Source organism: Candoia aspera, chromosome 15 (genome assembly GCF_035149785.1).
Source record: "Candoia aspera isolate rCanAsp1 chromosome 15, rCanAsp1.hap2, whole genome shotgun sequence".
Taxonomy (NCBI): domain Eukaryota; kingdom Metazoa; phylum Chordata; class Lepidosauria; order Squamata; family Boidae; genus Candoia; species Candoia aspera.
Genome location: NC_086167.1, coordinates 9,617,916 through 9,636,359, shown reverse-complemented (window position 1 = coordinate 9,636,359; position 18,444 = coordinate 9,617,916). Strand labels below are relative to the sequence as shown.

Sequence of the window (18,444 nt, the reverse complement as noted above, 5' to 3'; positions counted from 1 at the left end):
CATGGAAGCTCTTGGAGGCTGGTTGGTATAGAACTTTGAGCATTGTTTAAAGAGTGCTGTCTCCATGTGATGTCATAAAGCTGAGAGAAGTACTTGGTGAAATTATCTCTGTTGCTTGGACCCAGGTTACTTCCAAGGCAATGGCAAGAGAATTCTAGCTCAGCCTCATTGAGATAAATAGTCTTTTAAGTGTTAACAGATACTTTAAATAAGACCTCAATCCATGCTTTTGTTTGTTTGTTTTTAATTCTGGAGGACACGAAAGAGAACAATGCTGAGATGTCCTGCATGAAAATATGTTTATTTCTTGCAAATTGGTTTTCTTAAGCTTGCTTTTTTCCTTATTGGTTTGTGATCATGGGAATGGGAATTGTCTCCCTGTATTGCTCAAACTCTGGATTACCTTCTCAAGATTTAATTTGGCTTGCTTGTAAATTCTGAGAAGAATTGATGGAATATGCCCAAGATAAGTACACCTTGAGTTGACAATTTCCAATTTATTATCTTTATAGCAAGTAGAGTTATTTCATGTGAATGTTACTTTCACTGAGTCAAATATGCTATCCTCGTTGAGTTAGTTTCTCCAAGGGTCTCTGCTTTCATTAAAATTGCAAAGAAACCATATATTTGCCTTTTTTGGAAATTCCATGTCCCATGAACTGGGACACGTAACAGTGAATAAGGAAATATTTATTTACACAATCACGGTTGATGGCCACCAAGTTAGATGGCTTTGAAAGAGAAGTAGATAAGGGGTCAGTCAGTTTCCAGTGGCCATCATCGTTGATAGTTTGTGCTAACTCCAGGAAGATACAAGATAGGAAGATAGGAAGCATATCTTAAATGCCAATTGGGGTGCAACACTGGAGGAGGGGGATTATCCCCCCATTTATGTGAGTTTCTAGAATGCATCTGATCAGCTAGTCTGATTAAAGACATGGACTCTTGGCCTAATCTGGTAGGGCTTTTCTTATATTTTTATGCAATGAAGAAAAGTGTGTTCTCTGATCTCGGTAACTTTATTCAAAAAAATGAATGGCACCCTTCCACTCTACACAATATACAGTCAGTCGTTGCACAACTGGGTTTCAACCATGTGACTGATTCTTGATTGCTAGTTGAAAGTGACCTGTCCATCTTCCCTGTGTTATTCCTTTTTCTTTTCGTTGACAACTTTCCATATATTTTGTGGAAAGGAACGAGCAGGAGGTTTATTTTACTGTAAACTGCCCAGAGTCCCCCGTGGGGGGAGATGGGCGGTGATATAAATTTAAATAATAAAAAATAAATGTATTATCAGTTTGGAGGGGAAAAGGCAGCCGTTCACTTTCATCCTGCCAAACCAAGCCGTTTCCCCAATATACGCTACAGGAATGGTAGGTGAAATAATCTCGGGTACGAATAACAGAACAAATGCAGCTTTCAGAATAAATACTTTCCTGCAGTATTGTGACTTTCCCCCTAAATGCAAATAAACGAACTCCACTTACATTGCGTACACTGAATTCCTCAGCTCTTGCATCATCTTCTTGTGTGGATTCTATCTTCACAAGTTGCCTTTCAATCTTGCAAAAATAATGCAGCAGCACCAGCTTCACCTTCTCTTTGCTCAACCCCAGATGCAGTGGCTGGATTTCAGTGGCCCTGTTCCCAGCCCGTGGAGCCACTGTGCACGCTGATAGCACATCTTGGGAACGGCTAGACCACTGGTTCTCTAACTTGGCAACTTTAAGACCTGTGGACTTCAACTCCCAGAATTTCCCAGCATGCATGGGGAATTCTGGGAGCTGAAGTCCACAGGTCTTAAAGTTGCTGAAGTTGAGAAATACTGGGCTAGACCTTGACCATTTTTTATAATCCTCCCAGCTGCAACAGGAAAATGTCATTTTCTGCCTTTTTCTTTTTTTTCTCGAGAGAGAGGAAACACAAAAATTCTCCCATTTCTACTTAATTTTATTTTTGGATGAGGGAATAGAAACCTGAAACCAGAGGGATAAAAGAGCATTGTGGCCCTCTTTTTTCAGGGCCTCTCTAGGATTTTGTCTTGATTTCAAGTGAGGTATGATTGAGAGCCAGTTTGGTCTAGTGGTTAAGGCAATGGGCTAGAAACCGGGAGACTGTGAGTTCTAGTTCCTCCTCAGGCATGAAAGCCGGCTGGGTGACTTTGGGCCAGCCCCTCTCTCTCAGCCCTAGGAAGAAGGCAATGGCAAACCACTTCTGAAATCTTGCCAAGAAAACTGTAGGGACTAGTCCAGGCAATCGCTGAGGATTCGACACAATTGAATGCCCCCCCCAAAGGTTAATCCCACTGTCAGCATTCCCATGCCAAGATGACCAAGGAGAGTTAATACTGAGCAAAATTGTAGAGGGCTAAATGTAATCCCCTCGAAGTTAGCGGACTGGATCAAAAATACTTCTTTGGACTATTTCTGCTATGAAAGAAAAGTTCATTGTTCCAATGGCAACTGGCTGGTGCTGCGTTGTGATCCCCTGCTGTATGCAAACTGGGACACATACGCACCCACATTCTTATTTGCACAAATTTTGTACCACAGTTTGCAGCGGAAAAGTGCGTATGCTGCTGCGCTACTTGAGGGGAAGCTGCGAACAGAAATGTGCACATTGGGGAAAATGTGTGCAGACACACACAGGAAGTCTCCTGTGGATTTAAATGGCTATGTAGAGCCATCCAGAAGCCAGAGGAAATGAAGTTCTGATAGAAAACATGAAAAACTGAGTGAAATGAAGCTTTTGTGGTGACGGTCACTATTTGAATTTCCAAAGAGCACGGAATGCTGCTGTTGGACAATGCAAGACACTGCTTCAAGCAATGCAGCCATAATTTAGATTCTGAGTAATGAACACCATCAATACCTTCTGCTTTTTTTATTTGACTATTCCCATTCTATTTGATGGGAAGGAACACCTTCTGAAAGAGATTTCAAAGGAGAAGAAAATGGAGAAATTCTCATGTGTTCCTTCCCGTATAAGATGACTGAAAGACCTGTGGAAGTGTCTGCCTTTCCTTGTTCTATTTACACCAGCTGTAGGTCTCCCTGGCTTCCCACACTTCTACTGAATCCTAAGAAAATCCTAAGAAAAGACACTATAATAGGAGCCAGCAGTATTAGGTATGTTCGCTGCCTTGAGTTATATATAAAGAAGGATAAAGATCTAACAGCAAGAACAACTATCATGAGCAAAGAAGCACAGGTAGCCAAGCTGCCCAGTGACTGATAATGTTGAGGAGAGGGAGGAGGAGAGGAGGAGGAGGAAGAAGTAGTTCAGCCACAACTATTCTTGAAGGAGGAGGAGGAGAAGGAAGGAAGGAAGGGAGGAGGAGGAGGAGGAGGAGGAGGAGATGGCAGCATCCTCTGCTACTTTGCTATGTTCAGAACAGTACTTCAAGACATTCTAAAGAAATTGTGTAATGCCCTGATGATGGAATAATAAAAAAAAAAGTATTTTTTGCAGGGTGACAAAACTTTTCAGAAACTAGACTGAGAAATTTAAAAAAATTCCAGAAGAGCACACGTCTGCATCATTGCTAAGAAAGCCATATGAAGTCTCCAGGAGCCAAGCTGGACTCGAGGGAGACTTTACCTTTTTATATACATTTTAAAATAATCATGCACAGGCAATTCACACACCCCTAGGCTCTTTTTTCCCCCCCTAGAAGCTGCTAAATGAAAGATGTAAAACAGAATTTCTCAACCTTGACAACTTGAAGATGTATGGACTTCAACTCCCAGAATTCCCCAGCCAACATGGCTGGCTGGGGGATTTCTGGGACCTGAAGTCCACACACCTTCAAGCTGCCAAGGTTGAGAAACCCTGGTTGAAGAATCCAAAAGAGCACAAGAAACTGGCTGATGCTATAACAGATGGGTCTTCAGCCTCATAGTAGATGACATAGTAGATTTTATGATAGCATAACACTGGTTATGAATTTAGAGAGACCATAGTTCAGGTTGTAACACCCCCCTCCAATTAACTGATCTATAATCTTTCATTTGGAGAAGATTAACTGAGGGGGAAAATCATTTGTTTCTGATTTTGTGCAAGTAAGAAATATAGAAATGTGGAGATCTTAGAGGTCCTGGATCTTCCAAGATAAGAATGCGAAGGGGCTTGAAACTTTCTTTCCCCCTACTCACGCTTCATCTCTTCCCCAAAAATTTCAGAACATAGCCTTTAAAAGAAATAATTGAGTTTGGCATTATTGACCCCCCCCCCCCTTTTTTTGGAGATATCTTGAGATTACGGCTTTTTTCAGAGTGAAGTCCTTTGCATCTGATCAGAGAGATTGTCCATATCTACATGCCGTTCTTCTTGTATAACTTGCTCGTTATCTGAAGGGTCTGGCCCCGAGTCCTTTGTAAAGATGGATCTAATCTGATTCTGTTGGTGCGAGCATTCACCTGATTTGGTCAGCAAGGGCTCTGAAATAGATTTCGGTTCCTGCATCCAAACATGCATCAGGACCTCATCGATGCATAGCCGACGGGACACGTCAGGCTGAAGCATATGGTAGATGAGGTCCTTGCATTCCACGGATAGCACTTTGGACCGGGGAAAGTGCACACGGTGTTCCTTCTGCAGCTTGAGCATTTTTTTAATGTTTGAGTCATCGTAAGGCATGGAGCCACAGACCATGATAAACAGCACGACACCCATGCTCCAGATGTCGTAGACCTTGGGCTGGTAGGGGATGCCCTGTAGCACTTCAGGAGCTGCATAGGCAGCAGACCCACAGAAGGTTTTGCTGAGAATTACCCGTCCATCATCGTCACGAGCCAGGCGTTTGGAAAACCCAAAATCTGTCAGCTTGATGTTGTATTCTTTGTCCAGAAGGAGGTTCTCACATTTCAAGTCCCGGTGGACAATGTCCAGCTCGTGGCAATATTTGATGGCACTAGCTAACTGGTGAAACATTTTGCGGGCAATGTCTTCGGGGATGGCTCCCTTCCTCTTAATAAACTCCAGCAAATCTCCTTGGACCCCAAGCTCGGTTACGATATACACTTTCCCTTCTGAGGTCTCGAAGATTTCATAGGTCTTGACGATAGCATAATGCTTCACTCTGGCCAGCATCTCAATCTCTCGGGGAAGAAACCTCTCCAGGAAGTCTCGGGGAGCCTTTTTCTTATCTATGATCTTCACTGCAACGTTGCACTTCAACCGTTCTGAATAGGCGGATTTCACTTTTGCATATGAGCCTTCTCCAAGGTTGATACCCATGATATAGCCTCTCTTTTTAAGCACTTCTGCATCATCCATAGTCTCCTGAGGCAAGAGATCTGAGCTTCAAGAGAGGGCATCACACGCCTTAGCTGCCCCCTTTCCCTCCAGATTTATGCACATTTCAGGATGGTCTTCTGAAATGACCTGGTTTCTCTCCTTGGGCTGAATGCAGCAGAACTCTCAACAGCCTGTCATGATGTCACAAAGCAAAGCCATTTCTGGTGCTGACTAAACATACACTAGGTAGTTTGGGAGCGAACACAGAGGGCTTGGTAGATAGGGGATGATCTTCCTATGTGGATCAATCAATTCTCCTTGACAGCTTGAGTACGTATCTGTAGACACAGGCTTCTTTTGCTATTCTCTGTCCTCCGCGTGCCCAGATTTTGTTTTAGGACTGTCTGGGGGTGGGGGGCAAACTACCCATGATCCCCTATAACCTTGCTTTTGTCTTGTTCTTTAAAGTTCTAGTGCATGCTGAAGTTGGGTTGGGGCATGAAATTGGCTTGATCTTAAAAAGGCTGAAGTGTCTTGTTGCTGCTGCTGCTGACAGAAATAATGGGTGATGCCAGAGATGCAACCTGCTCACTTGTGTTTTAGAAATTGGAACCAGACTTGAGCTGAGGGCTACAGATCACCTGTACTTGCTTCAAAGCATCACATTCAAAGAAGGTTGTTGCTGTTGTTAGTTGTCGTCACGTCGTTTATGACTCTTGGTGACCCTGTGTATAACAGAACGAAATTCTGGAGGAGTGAAATGAAGATCAAAAATAGTAACAGAAACAAGGGCCTAACCCCAATGAATTGAAATATTTTGATACTACCCAAAGGGAATAGATATTAAAACTTATTTTTAATAGGTAGGTAAGGTGTGACTGAGCTTGAAAGAGATTGGTATGGCCTTCCAAATTCAACCATTTTTCACATCTTTTTTTTTTTAATGTCTTAATAATTGCTTATATACTTTCATTCCGTTGTCTTCCTCAGCAACTCGGTCTTTCAGGGCTGTATGCTCACTTGATTGCTGTTTTTACCAGTTGGCACGTTAAGGTTCTTTTTCATTGAGGTTGTGCAAAATTTGCCTTCACATTTGTATTCACTTACAAATTGCACTGGCAATTTTGGTGAATCGAAGAGCGGAGTTGGAATCAAAACGAATCAGCAAGGAGATCCAGTTTTGCTCTGAAGAGAACTGTCCGTGGTCCTGACCTTTCATTTGCAATCAGGTTCTATAAATCCACTGGTCCCTGCGTGGAATTGAAGAGGATTGCAAACAGGGTGACCTGGAAGAGAATTTAATCAGTTGGCTTCATAAAAAGAAGATCTGTGCTTTGCCCAGTTTTCCATACAGAAGATAAATTTATGGTAGTCTTTATAGTGGTTAGTTTGACTTGGTGCTAGCTGTGAGAATTATGTTGCTTGGCTCTTTTCTCTCCTCCATAAATGCAGTGTTTATGCAGTGTTTTTGTGCGTTAAGGAGTTTGCTTCTTGAATTCATCAAAGACATATCTAGCAGGATTTTTTTCCCTAACAGTTTCCAGAGCATTGCTGTGTTTTTCTGTCACAACAAAACCAACAGAAGGATCTGGTAGAGTAAAATTTGTAGCAGCATCCCCTCTTTTGGTCAAGGAGACACCATCCTAAGAGGATGCTGCTGAAATAAAAAAAAAAGACTTGAGTAAGGATATGATGGGATGGATCTGAACATTCAGCCTGTGAGGTTGAGGTGTGTTTTTTTTTTTGCCTCTGAATTAGCTGGTGACATCTGCCCTTCACATTTCTAAATATGGCAGTGAACTTCTTTTGATGGAACAGAAAGGGCAGAGTCACTACCAGGTATGAACACAAATGGATCATGTTTTGACTTAGGATAAGGCAGTTCTCTCTAGTGATCAAGAGGGGGGATTAAAGATTGTGATTTCTAATCACTGAGGAGATCAACTTAATGTATGGCTGCTGTAAAAATCATAACCCTGATAGCCTGTATTATTGAGAAAGGAAACTACAGTTAGGATTAAATGATGATTTCTTATATTTTGATTATTTAGAAGGGATGTGATATGGGAAGATTTTTTTTCCCTTTTCTTTACTAGAGAAGGTGTTACCTTATAGAAATTGTTTATACTTTTCTGGAGGGGGGGTTGCCTTTTATATATCTTCTTTTTTCTATCTTTTTCTCTCTTTCTCTTTCCTTTTTATACTTCCTTAGTATGTATTAGTTTTTTTTATCTTTTCATAAGTAAACTTCAATAAAATTATAAAAAAAGTAAAAGAAACGAAAGTGAACCTGTACAAGGAACTATTGTGAGCACCATTGGAATGCTCTGTACAGTTATTGTTGCTGCTTCTAAAAATATATACATAAGCAAGCATTGGCAGCAAGATTTACAACCTCTTGTCACTTGTACCATCAAGAAGCTGATATTACATTCCAAAAAGGACATTTGGAATGGGGAAAAGTGTAGGAAAAAAACATCCAAAATGATTGGAGCACATGTCCTGTGAGAAAATATTTTGAACAAGGCTGTTTCTATGCTTGCCCCATGGAACAGCGTATCCCCCTGAGATTCAGATGCTCCTGACCCTAATGGTCTTTTGTAAGGAGTTAGAAACTTAGCTTCTTACCCCCAGCACTGGGCCACGAAACTAAGTGATCCCATTTTTAGGGGGTTACTGATATGGATATGTGAGCTTCCCCCAGGCATGATGTTGTTAGTTTTTGTTGATGTTTTTATTGCATTTAACTTGCTGTTCACTGCCCAGGTTGAGTGGGTAGCTGTATTGAAATTTTATTATTTATTTATTTAATTAAATTTATTGGCTGCCCAACTCCAGTAGACTCAGGGCAGTGTACAAAACTAGAATGAACATAAAAACAGCTAAAAACATTAAATCAAGCAGACAGTCCAGAGTAAAATAATCCAACGGACAGCAAAATCAACAAAACAAAACGGGCCATTGAATAAATAATAAACATCATCTCCAGGCCTGGGACCAAAGCCAGGCTTTCAAAGTTTTCTGGAACCCTAAGAGAGAGGGCACCATCCTTATCTCGGGGGGAATGCTGTTCCAGAGGGTGGGGTCTGCAACAGAGAAGGTGTGCTTAATAGGTCCCACAAAATGTCAGTGTTTAATGGGGGGAACTGGAGCACACCTGCTCTCCTGGAATGTACTGGGTGGGCAGAAACAGTTGGAGACCAGCAGTCTCTCAGATATCCAGGCCCTATGCCATCCAGGGCTTTAGAGATCATAACCGGCACCTTGAATGCACTCAGAAGCCAACTTCCAGCCAGTGCAGCTCATGTAGCAGTGGTGACACATGGGCACACCAAGAGGCATCTATTACTGCTCACACTGTTGCATTTTGAACCAGCTGTAGCTTCCGGGTGGTCTTCAAGGACAGCCCCATATAGAGTGCATTGCAATAATCGAGTCGTGAGGTGACCAGGGCCTGAGTGACTGTCTGAAGGGCCTCCCGATGGAGGAAAGGGCACAGCTGGTGCACAAGATGAACTTGTGCAAAGGCCCTCCTGGCTACAGCTGCAAATCGAGTAAACATATGGAAAACAGTGGATGTGGATTTCTCCCTAGCTGATGATATTGGGATGTGAGGGCATACCCATGCAACTGAATAACAGCAGAGTTCACTTAGTTAATTTTTGAAATTTGCCACCTTGAGATGGGATATTAAGACCAGATTCCTGAAGGAGAAAGACAGTATACTAATTCTTCATGTTGCTCTGGGCAGGTGGGATGGTTCTCCCTTCAAGCTGCAGAAAAATTCAAAATGGGAAGGCGTGTTGTGGTCACACCCTGATTGTGGGTATCTCAGAGGCTTCAGGCCAGCCTTGGTAGGAACATAATGCTGGTCCAATTTTTTTTTATTAGGACAGTAGGTCTTAGCTTTTTCATGTCAGGGCTGTGAATTTCCACCTTTGTAACAAACACAGTAGAATATGGGAACAAAGATCCAAACAACAACAACCTTGACTCAATAGTTTCCTTTTTTTAAGGTCCCTTTCAAGGAGAACACACCCAGTTGGAACAGGTGTTGCATACAAATTAGGCACTGCATCTCCTTGATGGTAGATCAAAGCTTTGATGAGCAAACCTGTTTGGGAACTATTCTTTTTAAGGAATTCAACCATTCCAGCTCTGAGCGTTGCAGAGAACTCTTGGGAAAAACGCTTTGAAACGTCCACCGTCCTAGATAATGAGGAACATTGCTGTGCCTCTGCTGGGAGGTGTTCAATCTTCCCCGCTAAAGGTGACATTTCTTCTTCATTAAGTTTTGCAAAATTATGTGGAAGGGACCTTGGATTAACTTCAGAACCACACTACACCTAGCTGCATAGAGTGCATACACACACAGAGTGATTTGTCATGGATTTCTAGTTCTCCCAAAAGCAGAAGCACTGGGATTTGGAGGAGAATCTAACTAATGCAATATGGTGCATTAGTCAGAAGACTCAACTTTGGCCAGGCAAATTGGTCATTCTAATCCCAACTTGGTTGCGCATACAAGAGAAAGGCCTGGATCATTCACCGCAGCGTACCTGATTTTTGAGGGTTGCTGTGAAGATGGAAGGGCCTACTTAAGAGTTCCTTGCAGGATGAGTAAAGAAAAAGGAAATGCATTAGAAGAAACAGGAAGGGTTCAGACCAGAGTTCACTATATCCTTCCTCCAGATTGGATGTTCCCTCTCCCTCCAAGCTTCCACCCCCATGGTAGGGAGGGAGAGAACCGCCCCCCCTTCATAAACTACCATTTTGGGTCAGAGAAAGCATAGAGGTTTGGTTTCAGTTCTTCCACTGTGGACATGGACCAAGTCACCAAAGTGATCTCCTGTAATCGTAAGGAAATTAAGCAATGTAGAACAGGTGCATTGGATAGCGAGGGTATCCCAGTACTTTCAGACAACCTCATTTACAGTTGGATGTTGGCAATGTCTTTTCATTGATGGGTGTGGTCCAAAGAACTATCATTTGTGCTGTGTTCTGTACAATAGAAGGTTTTGGACAGGAAAGAATGCTGCTTTCTATATATTATTGTTTGCAATGGTTCAGGGGATTTTGAAGTAGAATTAAGGAGAATTAAGAGTCGTCTGCCTGTGCCTGAGATGGGAGACTGAAACCGCGTTTTTGTCCTACCTACCTATGGTTTGCAAAGCCCCTTTCCTTGGCTGGGCTGGGTCCAATGGCCCTCTGCTCTTCTTCCAGCACTGTATCTCTTTCATTTCCTCATTATGCCACTGGGTCACACTACAACTGGCTTTGCACATTGTGCTAAGCCATGGTTTATGAACCGTAGTGTTTTAAATACAGCTTAGCATGCTAAATGGGTGAGATCATCTGTCACCATGGGATGAGGTATCATCAATATGCCGATGATACCCAGTTATATATCTCCATCCAGGGTGAAGTAAGTGATGCGGTCTCCACCCTTTCTAGGTGCCTGGGGGCTGTGGGGGCCTGGATGGGGAACAATAGGCTTCAACTGAACCCTGGTAAGACAGAGTGGCTGTGGATTGATGGCTCCTTGGGTTCCAGGAAGTTGTCTTCTTTGGTTCTGGATGGGGTGGCACTTCCCCATTTGGAGCCAGTGCAGAACCTGGGGGTCCTCCTGGACTAGCGACTCCTGCTGAGAGCAGGTGGCAGTCGCGGCCAGGAGGGCCTATGCGCATCTCCGGGTGGTGCATCAGCTACGCCCATTCCTGGACCGAGATGTCCTCCGAACAGTCACTCATGCCCTTGTCATCTCTCACATAGACTACTGCAATGCACTCTACATGGGGCTACCCTTGAAAAGCATTCGGAAGCTTCAGCTGGTCCAGAATGCGGCTGTGCAGACAGTTATTGGAGCTGTAAAATCAGCCCATGTCACACTGTTAAGTGAGCTGCATTGGGTACCAGTTTGCTTCCGGGTCCAATTCAAGGTGCTGGTTATCACCTTTAAAGCCCTACATGGCATGGGACCAGGGTACCTGAGGGACTGTCTCATCCCCATAACATCAACCCATCTGACCCGGTCAGGCAGGGATGGCATGCTACGGACCCCATCAGCAAAGGAATTTCATCTAGCAGGGTCCAGGAGGCAAGCCTTCTCTGCAGTGGTGCCCGCCCTTTGGAACATCTTGCCCCGGAGTTGAGACAGGTTTGCTCGCTCTCAGACTTCCAGAAGAAACTGAAGACCTTGTTCTGCCACCTTGCTTGGGAGGGGGAGAGAGATAGCTCCACCTGGGGATGGCTGGCGCCATAGCACCTTTTAGTGATTGTGTTACATCTCCACTTGGATTTTACATTTGTTTTTATGTATATTTTAATGCTAATTTTAGGTGGTTATGTTTTTAGTGTTATTTTATTGTAAACCGCCCAGAGTCCCCCATGGGGGGAGATGGGCGGTGATACAAATTTAATAAATAATAATAATAAACCGGAAGCCATACTTCACAAACCACAGTGGCTCGGTACACACAACAGCTTGGCCACAAAACAAGCAACCAATCCCAGGATGGCTTGGCTGAAGTTCCAACCAGCCAAAGAGTTGGCATCCAAACTTATTTCTTTTGCTTTTTTCTCACCCTCGTGTTATTTGGGGGGGCATCTCCAGATGCTGGATAACAGTTACCTGTCATCTTTTAGCATGAATCATGTTAGCCAGGTTTAATGAGAGTGCTGCTCCAACAGCATTTGGAAGCCCCCCATATCTCCCCCACTTTATATCCTGTTTCTTAGATCACTGGCAATTGTTTTATAAAGCAAACTGCTGGAATGCTTTGGTTGGAGCAGCGGGTTGGAATACGTAAACAGATAAATATGAAGTAAATGGGGAATTACGCAATAAGGAGAACAGAGCAGGGCTGCTCAAAGAAAAGACTTTCAGGTTTACTGCGTTATGCAAAGCAATAAGTACTCCAGGTAACATTTTACGTTTGCACTTTACCATCTGGCTACCGAATTATTTCAGGTCCTTTCCTTGCACCCAAGGGTGGTTTAGAACCTCTTCAATCCGTAGGCGGTGAGAAACATCAGGCTGAAGCATGCGGAAAATCAGGTCTTTGCATTCCGGACTCAGATACCCGGGAAAGAGGATCCGATGTTCCTTCTGCAGGCGGAGCATCCGTTTGACATTGGAATCGTCATAGGGCATGAATCCGGAAACCATGACATACAGGATCACACCTAGGCTCCACATGTCATAAACTTTGGGATGATAAGGAATGCCCTGGATCACTTCTGGAGCAGCATAAGCTGCAGAGCCACAAAATGTCTGGCTGGGCAAGATTTTGCCATTCCCATCTCGAAAACACCGCTTGGAAAAGCCAAAGTCTGACAGTTTGACATTCATGTCTTTGTCCAGAAGGACGTTGTCACACTTCAGGTCGCGGTGCACCACATCCAAGTCATGGCAGTATTTGACGGCACAACACAGCTGACGAAACATCCGGCAGGCCACTTCTTCAGGGAGCCCCCGGTTGCTCTTAATGAACTCTAGTAAGTCCCCCTGAACGCCAAGCTCCATCACAATGTAGACTTTTCCAGCAGTCTCAAAGATCTCGTAGATTTTGACGATGGAGCAGTGATTCACGGTTGACAAGATCTCCAGCTCCCGAGGCAGAAATTTCTCCAGGAACTCACTTGGAACTTTCCGCCTATCTGTGATTTTCACAGCCACGTTGAATTTCAGACGCTCCGAGTAGGCAGATTTCACCTTGGCAAAGGAACTCTCGCCCAAGGTGTTCCCCAGAACATAACCTTTTTTCTTAAGCACAGCAGCATCGCCCATGATGCCAAGGGTGGGCATGCCAACCTCCCATCTGAACTGTCATTTAGTGGCACATTCCTTTGGGTGAGAGAGGACCATCTCAAGGGGCTCGAGGCTGGGCAGGTGTTAGGTCTCCCAGCAGTGTTTTGAAGAGCTGATGTCATCAGATGACATCATAAGGCCTCACTGGAAGGAGCCTGGGTATGTTATTTAAGGACCTGAATAGGAAAATACACAATGATGGCAGGCAGTCATCCACAAAATAATTGGAACTGACTCTTGTCGGAAAAATATCAGGATTCTGGAAGCTGAGGTGTCTTTGGGTCTCAATGTACTTCACCTGAAGAAGATGAGAAGAAGCTGGTGATTCCTACTGGGCTCCAGAAAGTGAGGTTCTCATCTAAGCCTTCTGCTCTCCAGGTACTGGTTCTCCAAGAATCCCGTCCATTATAGCCTGTCTACTCTGAATTGGAAAAGACATGCCATGTCTTTTAACAACCTCTGGCCAGGGTGGGGGGTGGAAAACTTGAGGTCACTTTTTTTTTAAATTGTGGAGCCTATTTCCATAACCATATACATTTAAGCATTGGTGCCTTGGATCCTTGATTTCCTTGATCTTACTCCTTATTCCCTCCCCCCTCCCCCCCCCCTTTTGTGTTGTGTCCTTTTTCCGTTGTCCTATTGAAGAGAAGAAAATTAAACTGCTCTCAAGGTCTTTCTGGTTGGAGAACAAGGTCATAAGGAGTGGGTAACATCATGCCCTCCAGATGTTTAGGATTACAGCTCCTAGAATGTCCTGTCCTTGAGCTATACCCACTGGGGTTTCTCAGAACTGTAATACAGAACATGTGGAGGGCATCAAGTTGCCTACTACAAAATAAATAGAATATAAATCCATAAATTTCAAGTAATTGAATTTGTTTCATGTGCTGTCTGGGAAAAATTGGTGGCCACGAGAAAATGGAGGACCATATTTCCTTCCTATCTCCAGACAGGTCCTCTGAACAGTGTATCTTTGACAGCAAAGTGGTTGCCATCAAGGGAATTTTATTGTTACGAGCATTGCAGACATCAGCCGTGGAAGAGAAACGTAGGACCTGCAGTTGATAACGACTGAAACAAAAAAAATGGTTTTAACAAGAACATAGCGAAACAAAATATTTCATGAGGAAGGTGAATGAAATTTCAGTGGTGGAGAAATCCAGACTCGGGAATCTTGGAAGCTTGTGGATCGCTTTAAAACAAGGTTTCCCAACCAGGGTTCCGTGGTACCCTAGGATTCCACAAGAGGTCACTAAGGGTTCCCTGGGAGATCATGATTTATTTAAAGCATTATTTCAAATTCGGGCAACTTCACATGAAAGAGGTAAGTTTCATTCTTTATGTTTAGTTTAAGAACACTGTTAAGGCATATATGAGTTATTTAAAAAAATAAAGGCGGGATAGAAAATAAAACAAATAAATAAACCCGTGAAACGAATATAATAATGTTGTAACTTATGGCCTATCTTTGAGCGTGAATATGCAGGGGTTCCCCAAGGCCTGAAAAATATTTCAAGGGTTCCTCTGGGGTCAAAAGGTTGAGAAAGTCTGCTTTAAAACAACGAGAGAGAGAGAAGCATGTCGCAAAACTCAACTCTTTCTTCTAACCAACCATGGGTGGGGAGGCACAAATAAAAATATGTAAGCAGAGAAGACCTCTCAGTAATTGGGGAGGGATAGAAGTATAAAAATGAACATAATTAATGAAATAACCATAATACATGATCTGACCATGGGTTTTGGATCCTGCCTTGTAAAGGTCTGGTGTTTCCTTTGTCACCTTGTTGATGTATCACTTTCTTTGTTGTGCTGATATCTCAGTTTAAGACTTACACTTTAGCCTGCTTTATTAGGGACATCTTATTTCTCCTTGAAACATAGGATTGGACCTATATTCGGGTGTTGGCAGCTTTATTATGCCAGCTTTCACCATCGCTAGCCAGTACAGCAGATGGCAAGGAATTCAGGGAAGGACGGTTCCAAACATCTGGTGGGTTCCAGCTTGCCTATGTCTGTGGTGAGCAAAAATGTTTGCTGGGGCCCCCTGAATGAGGAAGGGGGCACACCCCCTTCACCCCCATTGGAATTGTCCCTGGTACGAATCGATTGTTGACGTTCCTTGAATGAACAGAAGTGGTGGGAAGAACAGGTTGGCCTGTTGTGTTCTGCTCACCCTTTTTTCACGGGGCTGAAAAACCTGCACTTGGGCGTTTTATCATCATTGGGCTTATAATGCAAACAGAAGGTGATTTTGACCCATGTAACTTGTGCTGTGCATTACAGGCGATGGACAATTCTGGTTGCACACTCTCGGAGGGCATCAGCCCAGGAGGCTGACTTAGAGCAGTCCAGGTTGGCTGGTCGCTGGCATCTGGGGGACTCCTTAAAGATGAGCGGGGCTTCGGTCACACGAGCCTCCTCCTGTGCCGGGGCCAATGGGAGTTGCAGGACCCCAAGGGTGGGGAGCTGCACCCCAATGATTGCTCCATGAGAGAATGGTAGGATGTCACTGTTCCCCTTCGCGAAACCACGATATAAAAAGAGGCACACTCAGCGGCTTGCAGTCTACTCCATTCCCCTTACTTCAGTTTAGGTCCGCGCTGAACACGCTTTCGCTCCCCTCCGCAGAGGAAGCATCTTGCTGCCCTGCCCGCTCCTTCCCGACGTTTCTCGGTCAACGCTTCTCCGCTGCAACGGTTCTCGAGGCTTCCTTTTCCACGCTTCCCGTCTCTTTTAACAGGGGCCCCCCGCCCGGAGCTGACCCGCCCCTCTTTCCAATCAAGCGAATGGCTTCCCGTCGCTTGCTAGGCGGAGAACGGCAGGCGGACCGAGGAGTTTTCGGCGCCCACGTGGATGCCTGGCAAGCCGAAGCCTTGTCGCGCCGGAGGTTGTATTCCGGGACGCCCGGAGCGGGAGAAAATCGCCCCACCGTATCCAGGACGCCGCGCAAGGGGGAGAAAAATCCGGGACGGCGCGCAGCGGGGGAGGAAGTCCCAGCCGTAACGACCGGGAGGAGACGCTTGGAAGGCTCCCGGCGCCGCCGCCGCCGCCACGGCTAGTGCGGCGCCTCCTCCGCCATGCGCCTATGCAAATCGCCCGCGGCGAGGCTCCTCCCCCGCCTCCCTATTGGCCGCGCGGCGGAGGGGCGGGGCGCGCCCGCGGGAGCGGCGGGGCGGTGCGGCCGCCATCTTGCGAGCGGAGCTGCGGGCGGGCGGACCCCCTCAGCGAGGCGGCGCGGGGCTCCTCGGCGGCGGCGAAGGCGGCGAAGGCGGCGGAGGAGGCCTCTCTGGCTCCCGGAGGCGGCGCGGCGGCGGCGGCGGCCCTCCCCCCTGTGTTCCCCCGCCCCGCCCCGCGGGGTTGATGTGGCTGCGCTGGGGGAGGATGAACGGAGGATAAATGGTGCCCAAGGCGGACAGCGGCACCTTCCTCCTCCTCTTCCTCCTCGTGCTCAGCATCACCGAGCCGTTGCGGCCAGGTACGGGAGGGGGCGGGCGAGGGAGGCCCCCACTGACCCTGGAGACCCGGGACTACAGCGCCCATCATCCTCAGGACACGGGAGGGGGGGGCTAAGTGGGGCCAGGCGGCCCCTTCCCTCAACGCCCCCCTGGACCCCCTCAGCAGTGCTGGGAAGGCACCTCCTATAATCCCCAGCGCTCCCCGCTGGGGGCTTCCAGGTGTTGGGGCCGCAGCCGCTCTCTCCTCTCCCCACCCCCCCTCCGCGTTGGATTACAGTGCTCATAGGCCACCACCTGCCCTTCAGATGTCTTGGGTCCTTGCCCCCGTCACCCCCAGGGAGGTCGGACTATGCTGCCCATGGGCCCACGGCCCTCCAGCTTCGTTGGCCCTTGCTTCTGCTCCTCCTGACTTCCATCCTGGGGTCCCCCCCTCATTTAGCTTTTTTCCTAGAGTCCCAGTGATAGAACGAACACCCCTTGTTGGGGAAGGGTCTCTTAGAGACTTGAGGATGATGGGAACACATCAGGTTGAGAAGGTTGCCTTAAAGCCAGGATGGGGACAGCTGGTTGTGTAGGCACATGGGCCTGGGGGAGCTCTCTCGTGAGCCTTTCGGCATGACCACTGGGGTTGCATGAGAAGGTCCTTGTCATTCTCCTGGAGGTGGGATGGTGGGGTCTTTCCCTAAAAGTGGAGAGGTTTATTTTAGTGCATGGGGTCTGTCTGCAGCAAGCAGGAATTTGGTGGCTTCTTTTACAAGGACTGGACTGATAATTGTCAAGAACTTCTGCAGATCTTCTGGGTTTCCATAGCACGGTTACCCTGGCTCATTAAGGATTTTGCAGCTCCGTTCACACAACCTGCTAGGTTTGGGTTGGATTCTTTTTTTTTTTTTTGGTAGCTTAGCAAGTTGTGTGAATCCAAATCATTTGGTTAATTTATGACTTTGGTGCCTTGTGCAATGCTAGAAAATGTATTAATTCACCAAGCAGATTAAGTGTGTGCACCCAGCCTTTGAGTGTTTGGATTAAGGGGCTGTCTTAACCCTTTTTGTTGTTTCCCAGCGACTGTGAAGTGAATTGCAAATATCTGGGTGATGGGGTGGCCACTGTTTGCCTTGTATTCTGAAGCAGATGAAGGGGGTCATCTTATTGAAGAGGTAGAAGGAGCTGTTGAGGCATCCTAGAAATTATTGAGCATTATAATTACTTAGTGGGGAGACACAGCTGAATTGTGCGCCTCTAGGCTCTAGCAATGTAGGTGAGTCCAAGTGTTAATACTAAACCATATTTAAACCGTTTTATGCATTTGGACAAGTTCTAATCTTGGCATATTCAAAATCCTTAGAAAACCTTTCCTCCTAGCATGTCTGAATCAATCCTGGGTCTGCGGATCTTTCAAATAATTGGGCTTGTCCTTACTGGATGCTGTGGCTATCTATGAGGTTTGCATTTATAAGCTTCCTAAAAGCTGGGAAGAAGTCCTTGAAAAGGAAATGTCTCCTTTTTAAAACCGAAAGTAGGAGGAAAGGTTTTCTAAGGATTTTGAATATGCCAAGATTAGAACTTGTCCAGAAATGTCAGCTTTCAACTCCTTGGAAGAAAAAAAGGAGTTTCAGAAGTTATGAAAATGTGTGAAGCATTTTTATCTAGGGTAGAAAAGAGAAGTGATAGGGAAGACTACAGTTTTTCCTAAAAAAAAGAGAATTCATGTAACATTCAGGCAAAAAGGTAGAATGGTTTTGGGCATTGAAGGGCATAGGCACTGTTAAAAAAACTCTCCAGAAGTGTAGTTGTGTTGGACTTTTGTAGAGAGAGCAAAGTACTTTTAAAGTCTAGCAAGTTGCATAAGCTTCTGCTGTGACTTCCAAGAACTTGTATGTATTTAACATTTTGTTATCTTTTGGCTGTCACAAGGTTCTTAGTTGTTGCCTTCTGAGA

At 45.4% G+C, this 18,444-nt stretch overlaps 3 protein-coding genes across 4 annotated transcripts in view; 1 reads left to right on the top strand and 2 right to left on the bottom strand.

Moving 5' to 3' along the window:
- Positions 1-4,272: 4,272 nt before the first annotated feature.
- On the bottom strand, positions 4,273-5,280 carry LOC134505703 (testis-specific serine/threonine-protein kinase 1-like). The gene has a single exon (XM_063315551.1). It carries the CDS (start codon positions 5,278-5,280, stop codon positions 4,273-4,275), a length of 1,008 nt encoding a protein of 335 aa, XP_063171621.1.
- A 6,922-nt stretch (positions 5,281-12,202) lies between these two features.
- On the bottom strand, positions 12,203-13,030 carry LOC134505734 (testis-specific serine/threonine-protein kinase 1-like). Its single transcript, XM_063315595.1, has one exon. It carries the CDS (start codon positions 13,028-13,030, stop codon positions 12,203-12,205), a length of 828 nt encoding a protein of 275 aa, XP_063171665.1.
- Positions 13,031-16,250: 3,220 nt separating this feature from the next.
- Positions 16,251-18,444, top strand: part of DGCR2 (DiGeorge syndrome critical region gene 2) — a 41,595-nt gene continuing 39,401 nt past the window's right edge. For both annotated transcript variants that reach the window (XM_063315774.1, XM_063315773.1), the window contains exon 1: positions 16,251-16,526. In XM_063315774.1, coding sequence (XP_063171844.1) covers positions 16,448-16,526 — 79 coding nt within the window. In that variant the 5' untranslated portion in view covers positions 16,251-16,447. The remainder of the gene's footprint in view (positions 16,527-18,444) is intronic.

Coding starts and splice junctions, on each gene's coding strand:
- LOC134505703 (XM_063315551.1), bottom strand. CDS start 5,280: ATGGATGATGCAGAAGTGCTTAAAAAGAGAGGCTATATCATGGGTATC.
- LOC134505734 (XM_063315595.1), bottom strand. CDS start 13,030: ATGGGCGATGCTGCTGTGCTTAAGAAAAAAGGTTATGTTCTGGGGAAC.